This window comes from Mytilus galloprovincialis, chromosome 3 (genome assembly GCF_965363235.1).
Source record: "Mytilus galloprovincialis chromosome 3, xbMytGall1.hap1.1, whole genome shotgun sequence".
In the NCBI taxonomy this organism is placed as follows: domain Eukaryota; kingdom Metazoa; phylum Mollusca; class Bivalvia; order Mytilida; family Mytilidae; genus Mytilus; species Mytilus galloprovincialis.
The window spans coordinates 38,185,382-38,205,235 of record NC_134840.1 but is presented as its reverse complement, the minus strand read 5'-3'; the positions used below and the strand labels follow the sequence as shown (position 1 = coordinate 38,205,235).

General features: G+C 30.6%; 1 protein-coding gene across 1 annotated transcript in view; it reads left to right on the top strand.

Annotated features, from left to right (window-relative positions):
• LOC143066253 (uncharacterized) overlaps positions 1 to 19,854 on the top strand; it is a 137,708-nt gene that overhangs the window by 87,247 nt on the left and 30,607 nt on the right. Inside the window, exons 27-52 of the mRNA XM_076239245.1 lie at positions 1,013 to 1,126; positions 1,482 to 1,595; positions 1,823 to 1,936; positions 2,252 to 2,365; positions 3,044 to 3,157; positions 3,569 to 3,682; positions 4,562 to 4,675; positions 4,917 to 5,030; positions 5,446 to 5,559; positions 6,300 to 6,413; positions 6,802 to 6,915; positions 7,772 to 7,885; positions 8,578 to 8,691; positions 9,240 to 9,353; positions 10,495 to 10,608; positions 10,902 to 11,015; positions 12,223 to 12,333; positions 13,188 to 13,301; positions 13,712 to 13,825; positions 14,169 to 14,282; positions 14,744 to 14,857; positions 15,350 to 15,463; positions 17,173 to 17,286; positions 17,694 to 17,807; positions 17,961 to 18,074; positions 18,397 to 18,510. Of these exons, the coding sequence (XP_076095360.1) occupies positions 1,013 to 1,126; positions 1,482 to 1,595; positions 1,823 to 1,936; positions 2,252 to 2,365; positions 3,044 to 3,157; positions 3,569 to 3,682; positions 4,562 to 4,675; positions 4,917 to 5,030; positions 5,446 to 5,559; positions 6,300 to 6,413; positions 6,802 to 6,915; positions 7,772 to 7,885; positions 8,578 to 8,691; positions 9,240 to 9,353; positions 10,495 to 10,608; positions 10,902 to 11,015; positions 12,223 to 12,333; positions 13,188 to 13,301; positions 13,712 to 13,825; positions 14,169 to 14,282; positions 14,744 to 14,857; positions 15,350 to 15,463; positions 17,173 to 17,286; positions 17,694 to 17,807; positions 17,961 to 18,074; positions 18,397 to 18,510 (2,961 nt within the window). The remainder of the gene's footprint in view (positions 1 to 1,012; positions 1,127 to 1,481; positions 1,596 to 1,822; positions 1,937 to 2,251; positions 2,366 to 3,043; positions 3,158 to 3,568; positions 3,683 to 4,561; positions 4,676 to 4,916; positions 5,031 to 5,445; positions 5,560 to 6,299; positions 6,414 to 6,801; positions 6,916 to 7,771; positions 7,886 to 8,577; positions 8,692 to 9,239; positions 9,354 to 10,494; positions 10,609 to 10,901; positions 11,016 to 12,222; positions 12,334 to 13,187; positions 13,302 to 13,711; positions 13,826 to 14,168; positions 14,283 to 14,743; positions 14,858 to 15,349; positions 15,464 to 17,172; positions 17,287 to 17,693; positions 17,808 to 17,960; positions 18,075 to 18,396; positions 18,511 to 19,854) is intronic.

Genomic DNA, 19,854 nt, shown 5'->3' with positions numbered 1-19,854 from the left:
CATGTACATAACATAAAAGTTTACCAAAATATTATCGTTACAGGTTTTTTTTAAGAGTGAAATAAATGTTGTGATTACTATGTTTATTATCATTTACACATTCATTTATTCATTCATGCACTTATCTATTTATTGTGGGAAATTCAGAAAAAAAGACTTAGTCTAATACTTTTTTGAATAAATAGATAATGCATACAATCCCGCAAAATGTTTGGTATTTTGTATAAGATGTTCAAGTACTTATGCGTTTATTCAACCTATCACTTTTTTCTCTAGTTTTAGGTAAGAACATATATATTGTACTGGTCGTTTAATGAATGTTTTCAATTCGAATTCAAAATTCAAGCATTAAGGGAAGATACGATTTGAAATACATTTTATATTACAATTATGTATTTTGATTGTGAATGCAACATACTACTTTTGGTCTTTTTTGGGTGTTTTATCAGTATTTTTTACTTTTGTATTAGATTTTCGACGTACATTTTTTTTTAATTCGAACATCACAGTAAAGACAGGAATTGTGGATGTGTGAATCTGTTGCAATATAATCGTTTACCGCTCATACTAAATTTTATAGTACCAATGCCGACCGCCTATTTAGTACAATTCAAGCGATCTTATATCTTATGACATAAATATATTTATGCCAAAACATATTCTTTTTCTTTAAAAAAAAAACATAGAAATTTTAAATAAATGCAGATTTTAGCTATTTTGCGTGAATTGATAATCGTTTTAAATAAGAAGATGGTATATGATTGCTTATTAGCCAATAACTCCTCAAAGACCAAATGACATGAATACAACCAACTATAGATCACAATATGGCTACGAATATTTTGACGTCACAGTAACTTCTCTGAAATAACGCTAATACTTTTATACTACAATCCGGTCATTTTTTTTTACCATGATAAATAAAAAAAAAGAGGCAATACATCTTATTTTCGACATAATGTCATATTGGTGATTTGTCGAATCTATTTCTGATCTAAAAACGTTTTTACAGATATTGACGATTGTCTGCCCAACCCATGTCAGAATGGAGCCACATGTACTGACAAAGTGAATAGTTACAGTTGTGCCTGTTTACCAGGGTATACAGATCATGATTGTGCAACAGGTACTGAAATAATAATGATTCATTTTTTCTTTGAAAATTGAACTCCTTTCATTAATATGAAGCTAACAGCGATAGGATATTGTGTTAAGAAATAGTCAGTTCTTATAGTTTTCTTATATGTTAATAATATCAAGTTCATATAAACTTCTGATTGAAGTTTTTAGATATATATCATTTAAATGATTACAATGTTCATAATCTTTTACATTAAATAAACGTTCAATGACATCTCTAATATAGTTGATGGTGGTGTTTCATTGGTTAAATGTATTTTGATATGAAATAAATTTATTGTTTTATACATTTTTTCGATAACCTTTGCCATTTCAATAGATTTTGTTTTTCTGTATTTCAGATATAAATGAATGTTTGTCTCTTCCATGTAAAAATGGTGGCAGTTGTTCCAATTTGATTGATAATTACACATGCTCGTGTTTGCCCGGTTATAATGGATATAATTGTGAACTTAGTAAGTATATTTAACTTATACATGTTTTAATTCATACCACCAAGTTAAATACGTGGAATATACTCATAAATATGCATACCACAGTTCGTTCAGTCATAGATTTAGAATTCATCATTGATTATACATTTTGTATGTTGATTTTACTTTCCTTCCACATTTCATATTTTTCTCGTAGCTTTTGGTACTTTGCAATAATTTGAATATTGAGTTTTAAACCTTTACTATAGATGTTGACGAGTGTTCATCTAACCCTTGCCAGCATGGTGGTACATGTAATGATCTAATCAACAAATATCAATGTACCTGTTTGCCTGGATTCACCGGAAGCAACTGTCAAATTGGTAAGTGAACTTGATCATATCAGGTTCTGATTAATAATCATACTACATCTTCTTATTTTTATATAGCGTAATTTCTCATTAATGATACTAATTGACCTCCTACAGCAGTTTTTACAAATGTTTCCTGCTAACGGAATTGAAAAGATAATATGCTTTTATCAAAATATTGCTTCGCCATCGAAATATTACTGTTGTGTGTCAAAATTTTACGAGCATAATTACGTATTTCTGTTTATCTCCTATTTCACCGTGCTATATTACATCATTATATATCAAAGACTATGCATTGGCAACTCTTTTTTTTGTATTTTACAGACATAAATGAATGTTTAAATACACCCTGTCAACATGGCGGTACTTGTACTGATGAGATAAATGGATATTCTTGCACATGTTCGCCTGGCTATACTGGAAGAGAATGTCAAATAGGTATTTTACCATAATTTATTTCTATAGTCGATCGATTACTGTTTAGATTGAAATTAATATTCCCTCCCAATGAATCAAGGGAGGCATACATTTGTCCTAGTTTTTCCGTTTAATAGATGCGATTACCCATAGTGCTGATAGAAATACGCAGACCAGTCGTAATTTCGCGATGTGAAATCCGATACCTCGTTCATATAGAGTGATACACTGTGCATTTGAAAAACGCTTCCAAACAAATTGCATGGATCCGGAGCTGACCTATTCTAAAGTTAAATGTCTACCACTTGATGGCATACTCTCATTTTCCTGCGACAGTCAAAACTCGCGCTCTTCATTCCGATTGCTCTATTAGTGAAAACTACATTTTGTTACATATTGCTTTATTGTTCACGTCCTTAATATGCATGCATATTTGCAACTGGACGCTTAGTAAATGACTATAAATTAAAAAGATGACCCTATTCGTATTTGTTGTAGTTAAATCCCTAATTTATTGTAGTCAGCATTCATATGTTGCCTATAATATCCTATTTGTGGTCATTATCGATAAATGTGCTGTTCATTGAATGTTAAAATTACAGACACTAACTCAGACATCAATTTTCTAAGCTTTGGTATGTCAACTACATTTTGTATTTAGAAATCTTGTACGTTTGGAAATGTTTTTTTTAATTTTAGATATAAACGAATGTAGCAGTTCTCCATGTCAAAATGGTGCAACGTGCAAAGATGAGGTTAACGGATATTCTTGTTCATGTGTCGCAGGATATACAGACGTTCACTGTATAACAGGTAGGCACATTACTGAAGAACAGTATATATTTCAATATTTTTGCAAACATGTTGAAATATTGGCACAATAAGTCATCGTTCTCTATTAAACCTCCTATTTTATTTTCTAAAGTACATTTACTTTTAGTTTTCGTATTGGTCTAGAATATTGATGGTATTTAATATTTAAGCTACAAAATATAATGTTAATAGTACAAATATATAATATTCTAGTTTTGTTTGTTTGCGAGTAATTGAAACCATCATTCTGTATTTTATTAATATTTGAAAACTGTCTTAAGTCAAATTGTTTACCAAATGAAGATGTAATATGCAAAATAGTGATATTCCGTTTCATCAATTATTCTTATGATTTTTTTCTCATATTAAACATATATAAACGGTTTGTGATTAAATATTTCAAAATTGCAGATATTTATGAATGTGCAAGCACACCTTGTCAGCATGGAGGCAACTGTACAGACAACATTAACTATTATACATGTCAGTGTCCTGCAGGATATTCCGGGGATAACTGCCAAATAGGTATTGTGAAGCAATTTTTATGCAATAGTGTTTACATTGGTAAAACCTTCCGTCTAATCCACAATTCACCATTTCAGTCAGAATACATACTTAAGTGCTGCGAATAACGTCATGAACAATTGACGTAAAAACAATAATTAAGGCTGTTTTTATTTTGAGGTGGACATGACGGAAATTCTTAATGTCATTTTGATTCTGAAACGGCAAACGTACATGTCGTCTCTAAAGAGCGAGTTAAGTTTACATTTGGTATTATCCAGACTTGAGTCGTAGATGTAACGTGCTAATATTCAATTTGAACATGTTCATTTGTATGACATTATGTTTAGCTTTAATGTTATACGCAAAAAATATTTATTAAGCTTCGCGAAACTGCATTTGGGACTTCAACTTTGGTACTGCCATTCCTTAAAAGATAAAGTCTCTCTATTATACACATGATCTTAGATGTGTCCTAATCTTACTTTGACAAGGTTCATGTTACTCAGCTCAAGTTTATAACTATGTTGCGTTTTGTGTACTGTATTTGTCTGTTTGTCCTTTTCTTTTAAGCCATAGCATGGTCAGTTTATTTTCGACTGTTATGTTTAAATGTCCCTTTGGTATCTTTCGCCTCTCTTTTACAGAATATATGTTGATGAACAAAGATGCATCCTTAAAACTTCTTACATTTTTTAAATTGCATTATATACAACAAACGACCTTAATAAAATGCTTTGACATTTTCTTCTTTTTTTAGTTTACCAAATGCTCAATGGAGATAAAATCATTCATCGTTTATTTACTCAGCAGCGATGTAAATGAAGAACAACATATGTTTTGCTTGACAAATGTACCGTACCTTATACGAACTATCAACGACATTAAATATATTTTCAGATATAAACGAATGTAGCAGTTCTCCCTGCAAACATGATGGTAGTTGTACAGATCATATTGATAGTTATTCGTGCACATGCAAGCCTGGATATACTGGTACCAACTGTGAAACAGGTATTGAAAAGTCAAAATTTTCTTGATTGCACTTTTTGTCATAATTTACTGCATTTAATGCAAAACGGTATTTTCCTTTGTTTTTAATTAATTTTAACATAACTATTAGATATGACAGGCTAGCACAATTTCTATTTTTCTTCTTTCAAAAGAAATAATAATATTGATATCACTTTTATAATAGATATCTAAAGTTGAATGATTTTAAATCATATAAATGTGTCTTTTCATATCGTTTAAGATATCGATGAATGTTCTACTACACCTTGTAGAAATAATGGTACATGTACAGATTTAATCAATAAGTACACTTGCCAATGTCAGCCTGGATTCAATGGTATCACTTGCCAAATAGGTAATATATATTTGATATAGCTCCTGAAAAATATCACAACATGCTTTTTTAATTTAATATATCTACTTTTGACCGAATACGTACTTAAATATGTAAATTCTACAATATTAAAAAGAAATTGTTGGGATGCAACTTTCCATTTCATTTTCCTTTTTGTGTGAGGGGATTAAGACATAAATACCTACCTACCGAAGAATCAAAATGCATATTTATGAGGATTTAAGAAAAATATTCCCATGAACTTGAAATTTATTTTCCATCCATCAAAAATAATTCGTCTTTTAAAAATGATATGCAGAACTTTGTTCACCAACGGGTTTGAATCACATTTCAATTTTTACTGTTCTATGACAGACTTAGTGTCTACTAATATCAATGACTATAAAATTTGTTACTAAATTATGTTAACATTTAGATATAGATGAATGTGCTAGTCAGCCATGTTCAAATAATGGTACTTGCCATGACCAGGTGAATGGTTATGTCTGTAGCTGTATGCCTGGCTACACGGGAAAGGATTGTGTCATAAGTAAGTTACATTAAGATTGTATCCTTACAAAATTAAAACAGTTTTGAGAATGTTTCGTATCAAACATGTAGGACATTCGATTTTATTTGATTTTTTCTTCCAAATACGCAATTATTCAAGTGGGGTGTGAATTCAATAACTATTAAAATTGGGAATGGAAATGGGGAATGTGTCAAAGAGACAACAACCCGACCATAGAGAAGACAACAGCAGAAGGTCACCAACAGGTCTTCAATGCAGCGAGAAATTCCCGCACCCGGAGGCGTCCTTCAGCTGGCCCCTAAACAAACATAATTATATACTAATTCAGTGATAATGAACGCCATACTAAACTCCAAATTGTACACAAGAAACTAAAATTAGAAATAATACAAGACTAACAAAGGTCAGAGGCTTTTGCATTGTCAACTTTTTGTGTCATTTAATTTTTTCCCGTAATTTTGGTAAGCGCTGATTGAGAAATATACTGGATTATTTAAATGGATTGTCATACATTAAATGTCTAAAATAAAATAGCCAACAAATAATGACATTGCTTTTAGTATAATAAAGCTTTATCATTGTATGCTCCTGCGACAAAAGGTCGAGCGGCACATTAATTCTTTTTCATCAGAAACTCTTTCAATATGTTAGGTGGTATAATTTAGAAATTTCAAGCTCTACCCTAAATATTTTAAAGGACAGCTTCATTGATGAGTTTTACCCAATATCCTTCTACAAGATTTTTTTATCTGTTGTAGACATTGATGAATGTGCCCCAAATCCATGCCAGAACAATGGTATATGTCAAGACCAAGTCAATGGATTCAGATGTATATGTCCTAAAGGGTATTCTGGAGCTAGATGTGATAATGGTACGGTTCAGAATAGACAACTGTCAAAAACATTTAGTTATAATTTAAAATATGTCAGAACCTTAACGAAATATGATACTTAGTGTTCAACTTAGAACCATTTGTCGAAGGAAGGTAGACCAAAATGTAAAAGAAAAGAATAGATAAACAAAACGAAGATACTCAACTAGTGATACATGATTTGTTAACAAAAGATTTTCGTCGGAGCGCACATACTTTTCAATTAAAAAAATAATTACAAATTCATGTTAAATGAAGAAAAACAGAAAATTTCCAAAAATATACAGGTATCGTCCCGGTTTATTGTCATGGTAACTTGTCAAATTTGAAATTTAAGTTAAGGCCTTATAACCAACTACCATTTGCTTTTAACTCTTTCTTTCTTTAGATGTAGACGAATGTTTTAGTTCTCCCTGTCAGAATGGAGGTACATGTACTGATCTTTTAAATGACTTTTCCTGTTCCTGTAGTCCTGGATACACTGGAAAGAAATGTGAAACCGGTGAGCAATAAAAAGCACATATTAGAAGAGAAAACTCAGATAATTTTACACAATGCATTCTATCGTTTCATAATCATGGAATTTTGTTAAAAAAAATATGGAAACAATATAAATATATAATATATAAGTTCGTATTAGGTTATAGAGAGGCAAAATATACCTAAGGCGAAACTCATATGTCGAAGACAAAATTACATCACCATTACAAAAATACGAAAAACAGAAATTTAAAGATTGATCAACAGGAACTCTATCAAAACTATGGGTGATCTTTGGTTCTCTAAAAGGTTTTAATATCGCAAATGGTAACGTCATTTTGATCCTAAATATTTAAATTCGGTGATAAGATTCATTCGGTGAGATCACATTCGATCGAAAGAGTACGAGATTATGGCTACAACAAAAAAACATATCCATCGTCATATGTGAAACAGATTTTCATTACGTAGTCATTCGACTGGTAATGGTGTCAGTATTATTAATACTGAATTTCTTAAACGTTCTCCAATTAAACACTTGGTATAATAATTTTGTTTAAGCATCAACGTTAATTGCCATTCATATCTATAAGAAGCGATCAGGACTATTGACGTTATGCTTGAGTTAACGATGTTATTCATAACGACAAGTTCTGTTATGACTCTTTGAATTTGGCTTTAGTCTAGATTTTATCAGCGATTAAGCAAATTAAACATATCTTAATAAACATTCAACGTACACTTTTGTCTTTCTTCACACATACCGCTATAATAAAGGATATTCTAAATATAAAAGACATGCTTTGCAAATACATAAACATGTTCCAAACGCTCATAGTCTAAATTTTTGGATAATATGTTTGACTTTTGCCCATCAGATATTGACGAATGTTTACGCCGGCCTTGTGAGCATGGTGCAACATGTTCTGACCTGGTTAACGATTATAACTGCACATGTGCACCTGGGTATACAGGAAGACATTGTCATACAAGTAAGATATATTTATTACTTGATAGGTTATCTTGTCACTAACTTTGCACCCAATGACACCGAAATTTAAAATACCACTAGTTTGAATCAATTCACACTTTTTTTTTCGTAACAATTGATCTTATGACAGAAATCTTCCAACGTAATTTTCATTGCTCTTTCCCTTTCAAATTGAAAGACAAATGTAGGATAAAGTCATTAGGGAAATAAGCTTTAAATTTGCTACGTCTGATTCGCACTTCTACATCAAAACGGTTTGTAGGCCAAATCAAATATGAAGTTGAAGTACATTGAAACCTAAATGACAAAATGTAAATGCGGCTACGAATATGTTTTCGAGTTCAATTTATATATTTTATATATATCGAATGTTCTATAAAATCATTTTAATTGAAAGATAGTAGGGCAGCAAGAATGATACTAAATTAAAATATTGAGTTGTATCTTGTAGATAGTCAATCAGATTTATGTAATTGTATGACTTCGTATCTATCTTACTCATAATGAAAATGTATCTTTAGTTTAAAAATGCATGTAATACATACAGAAGGGTTCTTTCTCATTGTTGGCAGCCGTACAGTGATCTATAATTGTTTTTATCGTCCTAATTTGAATTCTCATTGCAATCTCTGTATATTTATACATATTGATTCAACCTTTCTCCTGTATAACTCCATTTATATCTTTCTTCAGATATTGATGAATGTTCAAGTAACCCGTGCCAATATGGTGGACGATGCATAGATAAGGTGAACGATTATGAATGTGTTTGTCTTCCAGGTTATACTGATAAAAATTGTTCTACAGGTAAAAATATTGCTTTAAATTATTTATACAATAATCTGTAGATTCTTGCATTATGTTTCCTCTTTAATGTCTTTGACGTTCTCCAAATGATGATTACTCAACAGAAAGTCAAACAAGTTCAGTTAAATTTTCTTAAAAACTAGCTGCTCCACCTGATCCGAGAATACCTGAATATATTTGAACACTGCACAATGGAAATGCAAAACCAAAACAGGATGTCAAAAATCATTAGCCGAAGAAATACCCACAATACCATGGCAGAATAAAAAAAAACGACAAAAGATCAGATAACAGCCTACAAAACGTAGAAAATTAAAGACTAGGTGATCTTAGGTTGTTATGTGACTGAAGGAGTTTGAAAGGGTTTTGTATAAACATGACAAAGACAGTGATATTTCGCAGTTTATGAGGAGATTAGTGTTGTATTCATGTTTTGTCTCTTTGACACATTCCTCATTACCATTATCAAAACTCTTTTCTCAAACAGTAAACACAAACGAAAAAGTTTTAATTTATTTTGCACTATGTTATTTTGTACTTTGCTTCAGATATTGACGATTGTATACCAAATCCATGCAGAAATGGTGCAACATGTAGTGACCAAGTAAATAGCTACAACTGTGCATGTGTTCCTGGTTATAGTGATAAAAATTGTGGGACAGGTATACTTATATATTTTTTATTCATATTGCTTATTTTTCATGTACGTTTTAGCATGTTTAACTGTAGAATATATCATGTATCGTTTAACATGCTCAGCGTTAAAATGTCTCATGTTTTTTTAACACATTCAACTTAAGCGTATCTGGTACATTTTTTACATGTTTAACCTCAGAATATCTCTACAATGTGCCATGTTTTGGATTATGACAACTTATATTAATTGATCAAATTCTGGATAATTGTCTCATTTTATTACAAGAAAATGTTTCGAAAGACTTGCATTGGCCTTGAAAACGTCTGAACTTAATTACATATTTTCACATAGTATTTCATACTATTCTGATAAGAATTCACAACGTAAAGCTTTTAATTAAGCCAGAATTGTGTATTGTCAAAATTAATAACCCAAGTCCCTTCACATGAAAGTATCCAGAAGGTTTCGTTTGTTTCGTATGTTTGAGCATGTTTAACTAAAGAATATCTCATGCATTTTAAACATGGTCAACGTTAGAATGTCTCACATATATTTTTTAACATATTCAATTATAATGTATCATGTTGGTTTTTTTTCAAGTTAAATTTTAGAATATCTTTACGATGTGACATATTTTGGATTCTAAACACTAATTTTGAATATAATGTCTTATTTCATTACTAGAATTTGTTTCGAAAGACTTGACTTGTTTTGAAAACGTCTGAACTTGCTCAAAGATTTTTATAGCACTTCATAATATACTGATAAGAAGTCAAACTTCAAAACTTTAAATTTAGCAAGCATTATTTTCTTATAATTTAATTTTGGATGCAACGCGTTTTCTGATTGGCTGACGTTGTTTTGTTTATCAGCGCACAGACATAATTTAGTCATGTGACCATGTCGTCATCAACGTTTTTTCATGGTTTAAAATAGAATTTAGAATTAATTTATAAGAAATAACTGTGTAATATTTTATCCTTCTATTCGAAATATCTTAAAAAATGTTGTACATACTTTAAAATTCAGTGTGCACCACATTTTTGATGTTATTTCTTCATAGACAGTATCCAGAAATTTTCGTTTGTTTCTGTAAATTTGACTTACCTTTCAACCTTTTAAATTGTGACTCATTTTGGTATGATATGTTTCTTTATTTTCTGCAGATATTGACGAATGCTATAGATCACCATGTCAAAATGGCGGTAGTTGTTCTAACTTGATAAATAACTATACATGTTCCTGCAAATCAGGTTATACTGGATATAACTGCGAAACTGGTAGGTTTATCATCTTGGGGAAAAAATGAAGCTCCTATCAAAAATATTTGTTTCCTCCTCAAATATTCATATTTTAATATATTTAATGATTATTCTAGATGAACGTGCATGAACTTGTCAACTATTTGTAAACATTGATAGATCAATCTCAAAATTATAAATCAATCATTTACAAGTATCTAGACATTAGAGTCACCATGATATCGCAAGTAATGTAGTGATTTTAATTTTATTTTTTGTTTATTTCTTTTTATATCAATATGGTTTTGAAGCTGAAAGAATTTTTTTTACAGATGTCAACGAATGCTCATCAACACCGTGTTTGAACGGTGCGAGTTGCCTTGACCAGATCAATAAATATACGTGCATATGTGTTCAAGGATATACCGGTTATAACTGTCAGATTGGTATGTTATATATGCATGCAGATTTAAGGTGTATTCAAAATATTTGTACATGTAGTCTTCTTATCATATTAACATATTATTGCAGTTTTCACTTTACCTGACAAACGATTCTTTCAGCTTGGAATCTTCTTATATTTATTTAGCTAGACATGATTAATTAATCAGACTATATATTTCTTACATACATGTGCGATCTGTTTTATGTTTGGTGTTGACAAACGTGATATAAACAAGAACATCAGGAAAGGGTAAGTATGGTTTTATTTTTTATTTCAAATTATCAAAACAAATACCAAAAATACTTTTAATTCGTGTTCAGTCTTTGTTAAGGTAATCAGTTATCACTTAAGGAGGCTCGGGGGTACAAAAATTTCAACAAAAAAATAAAGATTTGTTTGTTCATTACAAATTTTATTTCGTACACTATTAGTTATTACTTTCTGATATGGTACAAAAATCAACCCAAAAAATCGATTTCGTTTGACCCCAGATGACTTTTAAAATGTTTATATCATTAAAAAAAAGCTCCAAATTGTCTCCCTTTGGTGCAAAAATGACATTTTTTGGCATTGAAATTGAAAAATCTTTTTTAACACATTGGTGACCTATATTTTTTATTAATGTTTTCAAAAAAGGCTGTACATAAACTAAATAATTGTAAAATTTATGCCATTTCTGTAATTAGGTTATTTTTTTATTTCAATATTACCTATATTTCTCCTATTAGTTCAACAGAAAAAGAAGGACATTATCAAAAATGTATGCTTCTTTCGGAGGCAGATTGTAAGCTTACATGAACGGTGACCCCATATTTTTATTTTATTTTTCTATTAAGTATAGGATAAAGTTAATTTATAGAAAAAAATGGAGAAATCCTATATTAGAAAAAAAGTTGATGTATACCCGCGAGCCCCTTAAAAAGATTTAAATGGTGAAAACTTCATTTAGTCTACACTTCGAAAATGTCTATATATTCAATGTTTTAATCAACTTAGTAATTTAAATCATGGCAAGTATTGTATGTTCTGTCTTGTAGTCATATTAAGCTGTTATTATTCTGCCCTAGTACCGGCACTGTGATTAGTTAATGTTATTATTTGTAATATATTGTCTATCAAGTGGTCTATTTCTTTGAAATTTTTCTTTCAAGTTTAATTGACGTCATTATGATAATAATAGCTAGTTGTGTATATATTTTTACTGACAGACATTAACGAATGCGCAAGTTCTCCATGTCGTTATGGTAACTGTACAGACGATGTAAATGGTTACAATTGTTCCTGTTTCCCCGGTTACAGCGGCTATAATTGTGATATAGGTAACAGTCATAAGAAATTGGAATTTTTTATAATTCTTATTTACTGATTAATTTAATTTCAAATTGAACTATATAAATAAAACCATGAAATTTATAATGTAAAAAGTAAAATCACAAAAATACTGAACTCCGAGGAAAACTCAATCGGAAAGTCCCTAATCACATGGCAAAATCAAATGACAAAACACACCAAACGAATGGATTTGCGTTATTTAGCGTTAGTTTGCAAGTAAAAATGGAGAGAAGATCCTTATATTAAAATGTCACTAAGCTCATTCTGGATATACCTTCATTCCACTCAAATCCAAAAGTTTAATGCATATGAAGTATTAGTTCATAACCAAATGAAAACTTGTATGGACAAAAATGGTCCTTAAAAAGCCGAATTCAAACTAAGGTAAACTTCTACAGATAGAGCTGAAACTAAGTTGCTGAGAAAAGATGTTAGGAGTATTCAAAAACGGCAATTTAAAGAAAAGTTATAATACTATAATAAAAAAAACAGAAAGGCAACAATCAACGTTTTATTCGGCATTATCAGTTTGTTTAAGAACAGGTTTTCGAGAAAGTAAGCAATTCCTGCTCAAATAGTCGCACCAATAGATTGCAAGACAACAATCTGACGAAATGTCGCATTCGGCGATTTCAAATACGACAAACACAAAGTTTTTGTTTGTAACAAACAGAAAACTAGTTTGTACACACATTATTAAACGACTTTGTAAAAAGGTCTTTAAATGTAATTTAAGCCAGTTAGAAAGCGTTGATAATATAAGATATAAATATATATTTAACGACTATTGTACCGTAATGAATTTTGGAAATGTAGATAATTTATGTTGGTGATTTTATAGATATAAATGAGTGTTTAAGTACACCGTGTCAACATGGTGGAACCTGCAGAGATCACGTGGATTTTTATACATGTGATTGCATGCCAGGATTTACCAACTATAATTGTGAAACAGGTATGGAAAAAGTTAAATCACATAAATATTTAACTCCGAGGTAAATTCAAAACGGAAATTCTCTAATCTAATGAAAAAATGAAAAGCTCAAACACATCAAACGAATGGATAACACCTATCAAATACCTGACTTAGCATAGTATAGGCATTTTCTTACGTTCTTCTTAAAGTTTATGTATTTACCAATACCGTATTGTCAGGGTTTTAATGGATTCATTTTTATGTCTTGATACACACTATGGAAATTGTATATTGGAATAGAAAGTAGGAATGAAAAAAGATCAGATGTTTTATTTTTACATGAATCATTACGGTTGTAAAAAAGTTTTGTCGTGCTAAATAACTTACGTATTTGACTTCAGTTTTCTCATTGAAAATTGTGCTATCATTGACATTCTATTTTTTCTCAGATATTGATGAATGTGGTAGTTTTCCTTGTCAAAATAATGGCACTTGTCATGATCAAGTGAATGGTTATACGTGTCACTGTCTTCCTGGGTATACTGCAACCTTCTGTCAAACAGGTGAGAAAATATACAACACTATTTCGAAAAGATATTTGTCCATGTTTTAGTGTCTCGATCAATGTTGATCATTGTTAGTTTTTACTGTTTGTTCGTATCATTTTGGTTTCAAACAATTATATATTTGTTCAAAATGAATTATGTTTGTCTTAATCAATCAGATGATAAATTAATGAACTGCAAGTTGTGAGTACTTGAGTATGATGAGTTAAAATATTCAATTGAAGCTTTGTTTTTATTTGCATTAAGCTAATAAAAGAATTTCTTTAATTATAAAAAAAAATACATAGGAATTAAGGTATATGCTATGTCTTTGTGACTTGGAAATCAAAATTTATTTCAGACATCAACGAATGTAATAGTTCACCATGTAGAAATGGTGGTAACTGTCATAATTTGGTCAATAGTTACGAATGTAGCTGTCGTCCCGGTTTTAGTGGCAGAAACTGTGATGGAGGTAATTTATGTGCAAACTGCAAGGAAATTGATAATCTTTTAAAGTAAAATAGTTTTCACATGCATATCCATTTAAAAATGCATTTTAATGTTTTGTTTCTGTCTTAAGCCATCGGTAACGGTTTGCATATTATTAGTAACTTGGTGATTAATTAAGCTGTAATAGTCAAAGATCAATATATCAACTTAGGTTCTCTTTTACAGACCATGGGAACAATAGTTATTGTGTTGACTACAGAACAGGGTTTCAGCAAAAAAATCTGTATTTAATTAGGATGATATCTAACATTAAAAAACTCGGAGCAATGCCCATCAGGAGAAATGTGTTTGGATACGTACTTGAGCCTCTGTTTTCCACGAGCGCTGATAACGATATAGTGTTGATCTTTTGTTTTGTTATATCGGTATTTTTTTCTCGGTTATTTGTCAACTTTTGATTTCTTTATTCCTCTATTTCAACAGACATTGATGAATGTTTGAGTAGACCATGTGAACATGGGAGTCGATGTATAGATAAAGTGGATGATTACGAGTGTATCTGTCGTTCGGGGTATAACGATAAAAATTGTTCTACAGGTAAATTAAATTTAGAAATACAGAAGAGACTATCACGCAAAAACAAAATGACAAGCAACAGTTTTTAAAAAAACAGTAGAACAAAATAAATATGTAGTAAGACACAAAAAATCCTACTTGTACCTTCGTTTAAACCATAGTTGAATGGGATAATTTCGTGAATCAATTATTTTATCAAACAAAGATTATAAGATGTCAGGTTTTGGTGCATTCGATGCGCATTTTTAGAAATTAAATTGTGTCTTCCAACATTTTAGTCCTTTTGTAGGATAAGAAATAAGAATATACCCAGTTTTCATTTCCTTCAAGCAAATATTCTCAAAATATTTACTATGAGCATATAACTAGGAATATAATGAATAATTTTGTTGCACTTTAAACAAATATGAATAAATGATGCGTTTATATTCAAAATTTACAATTTTTGTCTGTCAAACTGATTATTAATTTAGAATTATAAATATGTATTTATATCATTGTATTCACATTAAGATATAAATGAGTGTGCAAGTGGCCCTTGTATGAACAATGGTACATGTGTGGATCAAGTCAACGGGTACATATGTAATTGTGATGCAGGATACACTGGAATTAATTGTGAAATAGGTTAGTATGATATGATATATAATTAAAGTGCACATACACTGTTCAAAACACTAGATAGAAATATTATTTAGTTTTACAGACATGAATATATATTATTCAAATGCATGTGTATTATAATTTAGCATAAATATAAATGTTAAGAATTATATAAGATATTCGCCCTACAAAGAGACTTGCTGCAACATTTTATCAAACATTTCAAAAACACATTTTTTAGTTCTAATAGTTGATTTTCTCATAAACATTACAAATATTTTAATGTCACTGCCATGTCGTACAAATTCACCATATGTAAAATACGATAGGTATATGATTTCAAATTGCTATCGCTGTGGTTCACACTATGCAGTATACACAATGGATTACTGACCATCATATTGTTTTATATGTGAGGTACTCCACTCAGAATAAAAGATACCGTGTTGATGCATATTGTCTCACTTCCTGTGGGAGATGGATAGGAACACCCAAAAATATTGAACAATAAAATAAACCAATCCAAAAAATAGCACACAGTTACTAACAAAAAACAACAAATAAAACTGACGAGCTTATTTCCAAATGACCAAACTGGATATATCCCTAAAAAGGTAACCAGTTTTACGTGCACGCAAAATTTCCACTTTACTATCTATTGCAAAGAAAATTATATAAAACACATAACAAAAAACTGGCAACGTACAGGTAACAAGACAACACTGGAATGAACAAGCAAATAAAATAGAACATGTAATAAGAAAAAAGAAACATACGGTACTAGGGTGACGATCAAAAACAACGATTCGTATAGAAGCAGACACTTATATAAGCAAAAAGTAAGATAGTAAGATAGTGAAACGACGGACACTATTTGTATAAATATTATTATATAAAGATTAACACATTGACAACCGGAGATTTTATCTCAGAAGATCCGAAATTGTGAGAAGATTTTTCGCCAGTAATGTCAACTATTATGTGTTTCTTTGGAATATAAACAACTGGTAAAAGTAGCATTCCAAAATGCAAGAATCGAGCAAAAGATTACGGATTGTTACGATGACAAATAAAACATATCCGATGTCATTAATAACACAGATATATCTGGAATAATGGTCAGCAAAAGGCAAGAATGTTTGAAGGGATGACTTTAATTTAACAATTGGGACCCTGTATTAAATATTTTCTTTTTAACCAGAAATGCTCTATCATGTTAAGCTGGTTTATCGTATAAACGGTAAAATATAACTTCTTATGCAGGCGAGACTGGAATGTTACTACATAGAAAATAAAGGTTCACAATGGAAAGATGATTTTTTTATAAGATAAGTTGTCAACTGGCACTTTTTTCAAATCTTTTATCTAAGTTATGGTACTAGGCAGACTAACGGCAATTTTAACCTAAAGATATATGGGATAGTTGCGTTCAACATAGTCACAAACCTTTGAATAATTTGATGATAAGTCATAATCAATGTAATAAATGTGAAAGGATATTACTAGCCAAGAATTATTTCGTCATTTCAGTCACGAGAAGCTCCTGTATGAAATTAAACTCGTATGAAAGCCGGATAAAATTTTACTTGCTACTGTCGCGTAATAAAAAGTTCAGTTGCTTACTTCTATATTTGAACTATGGTTACCTGTGTCTCGTCTGTTTTAAGAATTTTGAATAATAAAATAATACAGTTCAAACAACCAAGGCATTATGATATGTTCTTTATATCCAGATATAAATGAATGTGCTGGAGGTCCATGTAAAAATGGCGCAGTATGTAATAACCTGATTAATCAGTATACTTGCACATGCTTACCTGGTTACACAGGATACAACTGCACTCATGGTAGGTTTTAGTTTTCTGATTCCGATTTAAATACATAATTGAATCATTTATCGTATAATATATTTTATAATCAGTTATATTAATTAAAAATCCCAAGATAAAAAAACACTACATTATATCAAACAAATCAATATAGTGATGAGTTGTTAAACGACGTAAGTACCTTTCACGTTTTTTATAACTTTTCTAGAAGGTTACACGCAGACTTGACATAATGAATAGTAAAAAAAACAAAAATACCGACTCAAAGGAAAATTCAAAACGGAAAATCATTTGTTAAATGACAAATATCAAGGATCTGTAAACACAAGTATATTTAAGTGTATAATGTTATTCATACAATCTTAAAACAATTATGAGTATACCAGCAAACAAAGTATATTTTTTTTCATTTTTATTTTCTCCAGATATTGATGAATGTTATAGTTCTCCGTGTCAACATGGTGCTACTTGTCACGACCAGGTTAATGGATACAGCTGTCAGTGTGTACTAGGATATAGCGGGACATTCTGTGAAACAGGTGATTAGGTCCATTGATCATCTTGTAAGATAAAACAGCAATTTGATACATGCAACAAAGTGTAACCCTTTAACACAACGTGTATTGTTATAGTTCAGATGTTATTTCCATTATATAGCTAAGCAGTAGATAATAATGCGACATCTTTTTCAGACATAAACGAGTGTCAAGGTGCTCCATGTATAAATGGTGGAACATGTCATGACCTCATAAATAATTACAACTGTTCCTGTCTACCTGGCTATAGTGGACGAAATTGTGATGGCAGTATGTTAAGTTAAATTGTTTTAGAGTAGTATTCAATCAATAACCATTCATTCTTGAAAGTACAGTGACAGAAAATGTTACTTAACAACAAAACGGAAAGGCAATAGTAAAAAAATCTTGTTTCTTTCTAAAAAAAATCTTAATTTGCGTATAAATAAACTGAATAAAACAATAGACTAGTTTCAACATACCTAAATATAAACAAATATCTTATAGCTTCAATTGCTGTATTTTTCTTTGCTTCTGGTGTCGATTTTTGTCTTGCTAGAGAGAAAAATTCGAATAACGAATAATTTATGATGTAAACATTTTTCCATAACAGACGTCGATGAATGCTCATCTGTGCCTTGTCAACATGGAGGACGCTGCATTGATAAAATCAACGACTACGACTGTATTTGTCATGCAGGATATACAGATAAGAATTGTTCTACAGGTAATGCAGAATTCTTTTCTAATTTGTTTCATTTTTTTATATAATTGTAAAATGTCAAGTTAAATTTTAGTACTAATTTGCAAATAATCTACGGTTTTCTGTATGTTTGACATTCGCATTGATACCTTCTGGTGATGCTTTTTCTGTTGTAGTATCAATATTAAATTTTCGTTTCATCCTCTTTTGTGAATGGCAGGTTTTTTTTCAATTTCCAATCATTATTGTCTATGCAATAATTGAATACAAAAAAGTATATATAACACATATTTTGCGCTGCCGGACATTCAAAAAGGGAAGACCTATAAAAACTGACAAAACCAAGCGCTATTAAGCAACAGAAAGGTTTTTTTGTGCTGTTTCAGAAATTCAAATGTCTGTGTGACATAATTTTTGTGCCTTTTCACCACTTCGTATGTGACGTCATTTTTATGACTTTTTGCCTTGAGGCCTGGACTAAGTCGGGTGTGTCTATTTTCTGTGTTGGTCTTCAATGTATTATGTATTCGGGTTTTGTTTTCTGTAATTAGTTGAGACATCAGTTTTATTATGTATATCTTTTATATTCATTTGATAAAATTTACTATTTACAATATCATAAATTGTTCTAAATAATAGGGATGTTCTTATTACAAGCAGAAAACCCTAGCCGTATTTGGCACAACCTTTTTCAACATTTGATCCTCAGTGCTGTACAACTTTTTACCCCCCTTTTTTGACTTTCGAACTTTTATATCTGGGCGTCACTGGTAAGTCTTGTGTGGACGAGGCGCGTTTTTGACGTATTGAATTTTAAACCTGATGCCTTTTGTTATCTATCATTCTTGTGTTTCTTTGCCTAATACGTTCTCCTATTTATTTGTATTGTAGTCCTGTAATATTATGTTGTCATTTTAATGTTATATTTAACAATGCCATTTAAGTGCGAGGTTTGGCATGCCACAAAACCGGGTTCAACCCACCATTTTTTTCTTTAAAAATGTCCTGTACCAAGTCAGGAAAATGGCCATTGTTATATTATAGTTCGTTTCTGTGTGTGTAACATTTTTACGTTGTGTTTCCGTTGTGTCGTTTGTTTTCTCCTATATTTGAGTGTGAATTCACATTACTATAAATAAAGGCAACAGTAGTATACCGCTGTTCAAACTCATAAATCCATGGACAAAAAACAAAATCGGGGTAACAAACTAAAACTGAGGGAAACGCATTAGATATAAGAGGAGAACAACGACACAACACTACAATGTAACACACACAGAAACGTGTCTCGGTACTTTTCTATCCCAAATTCATGTATTTGGTTTTGATGTTATATTTATTATTCTCGTCGAATTTTGTCTAATGCTT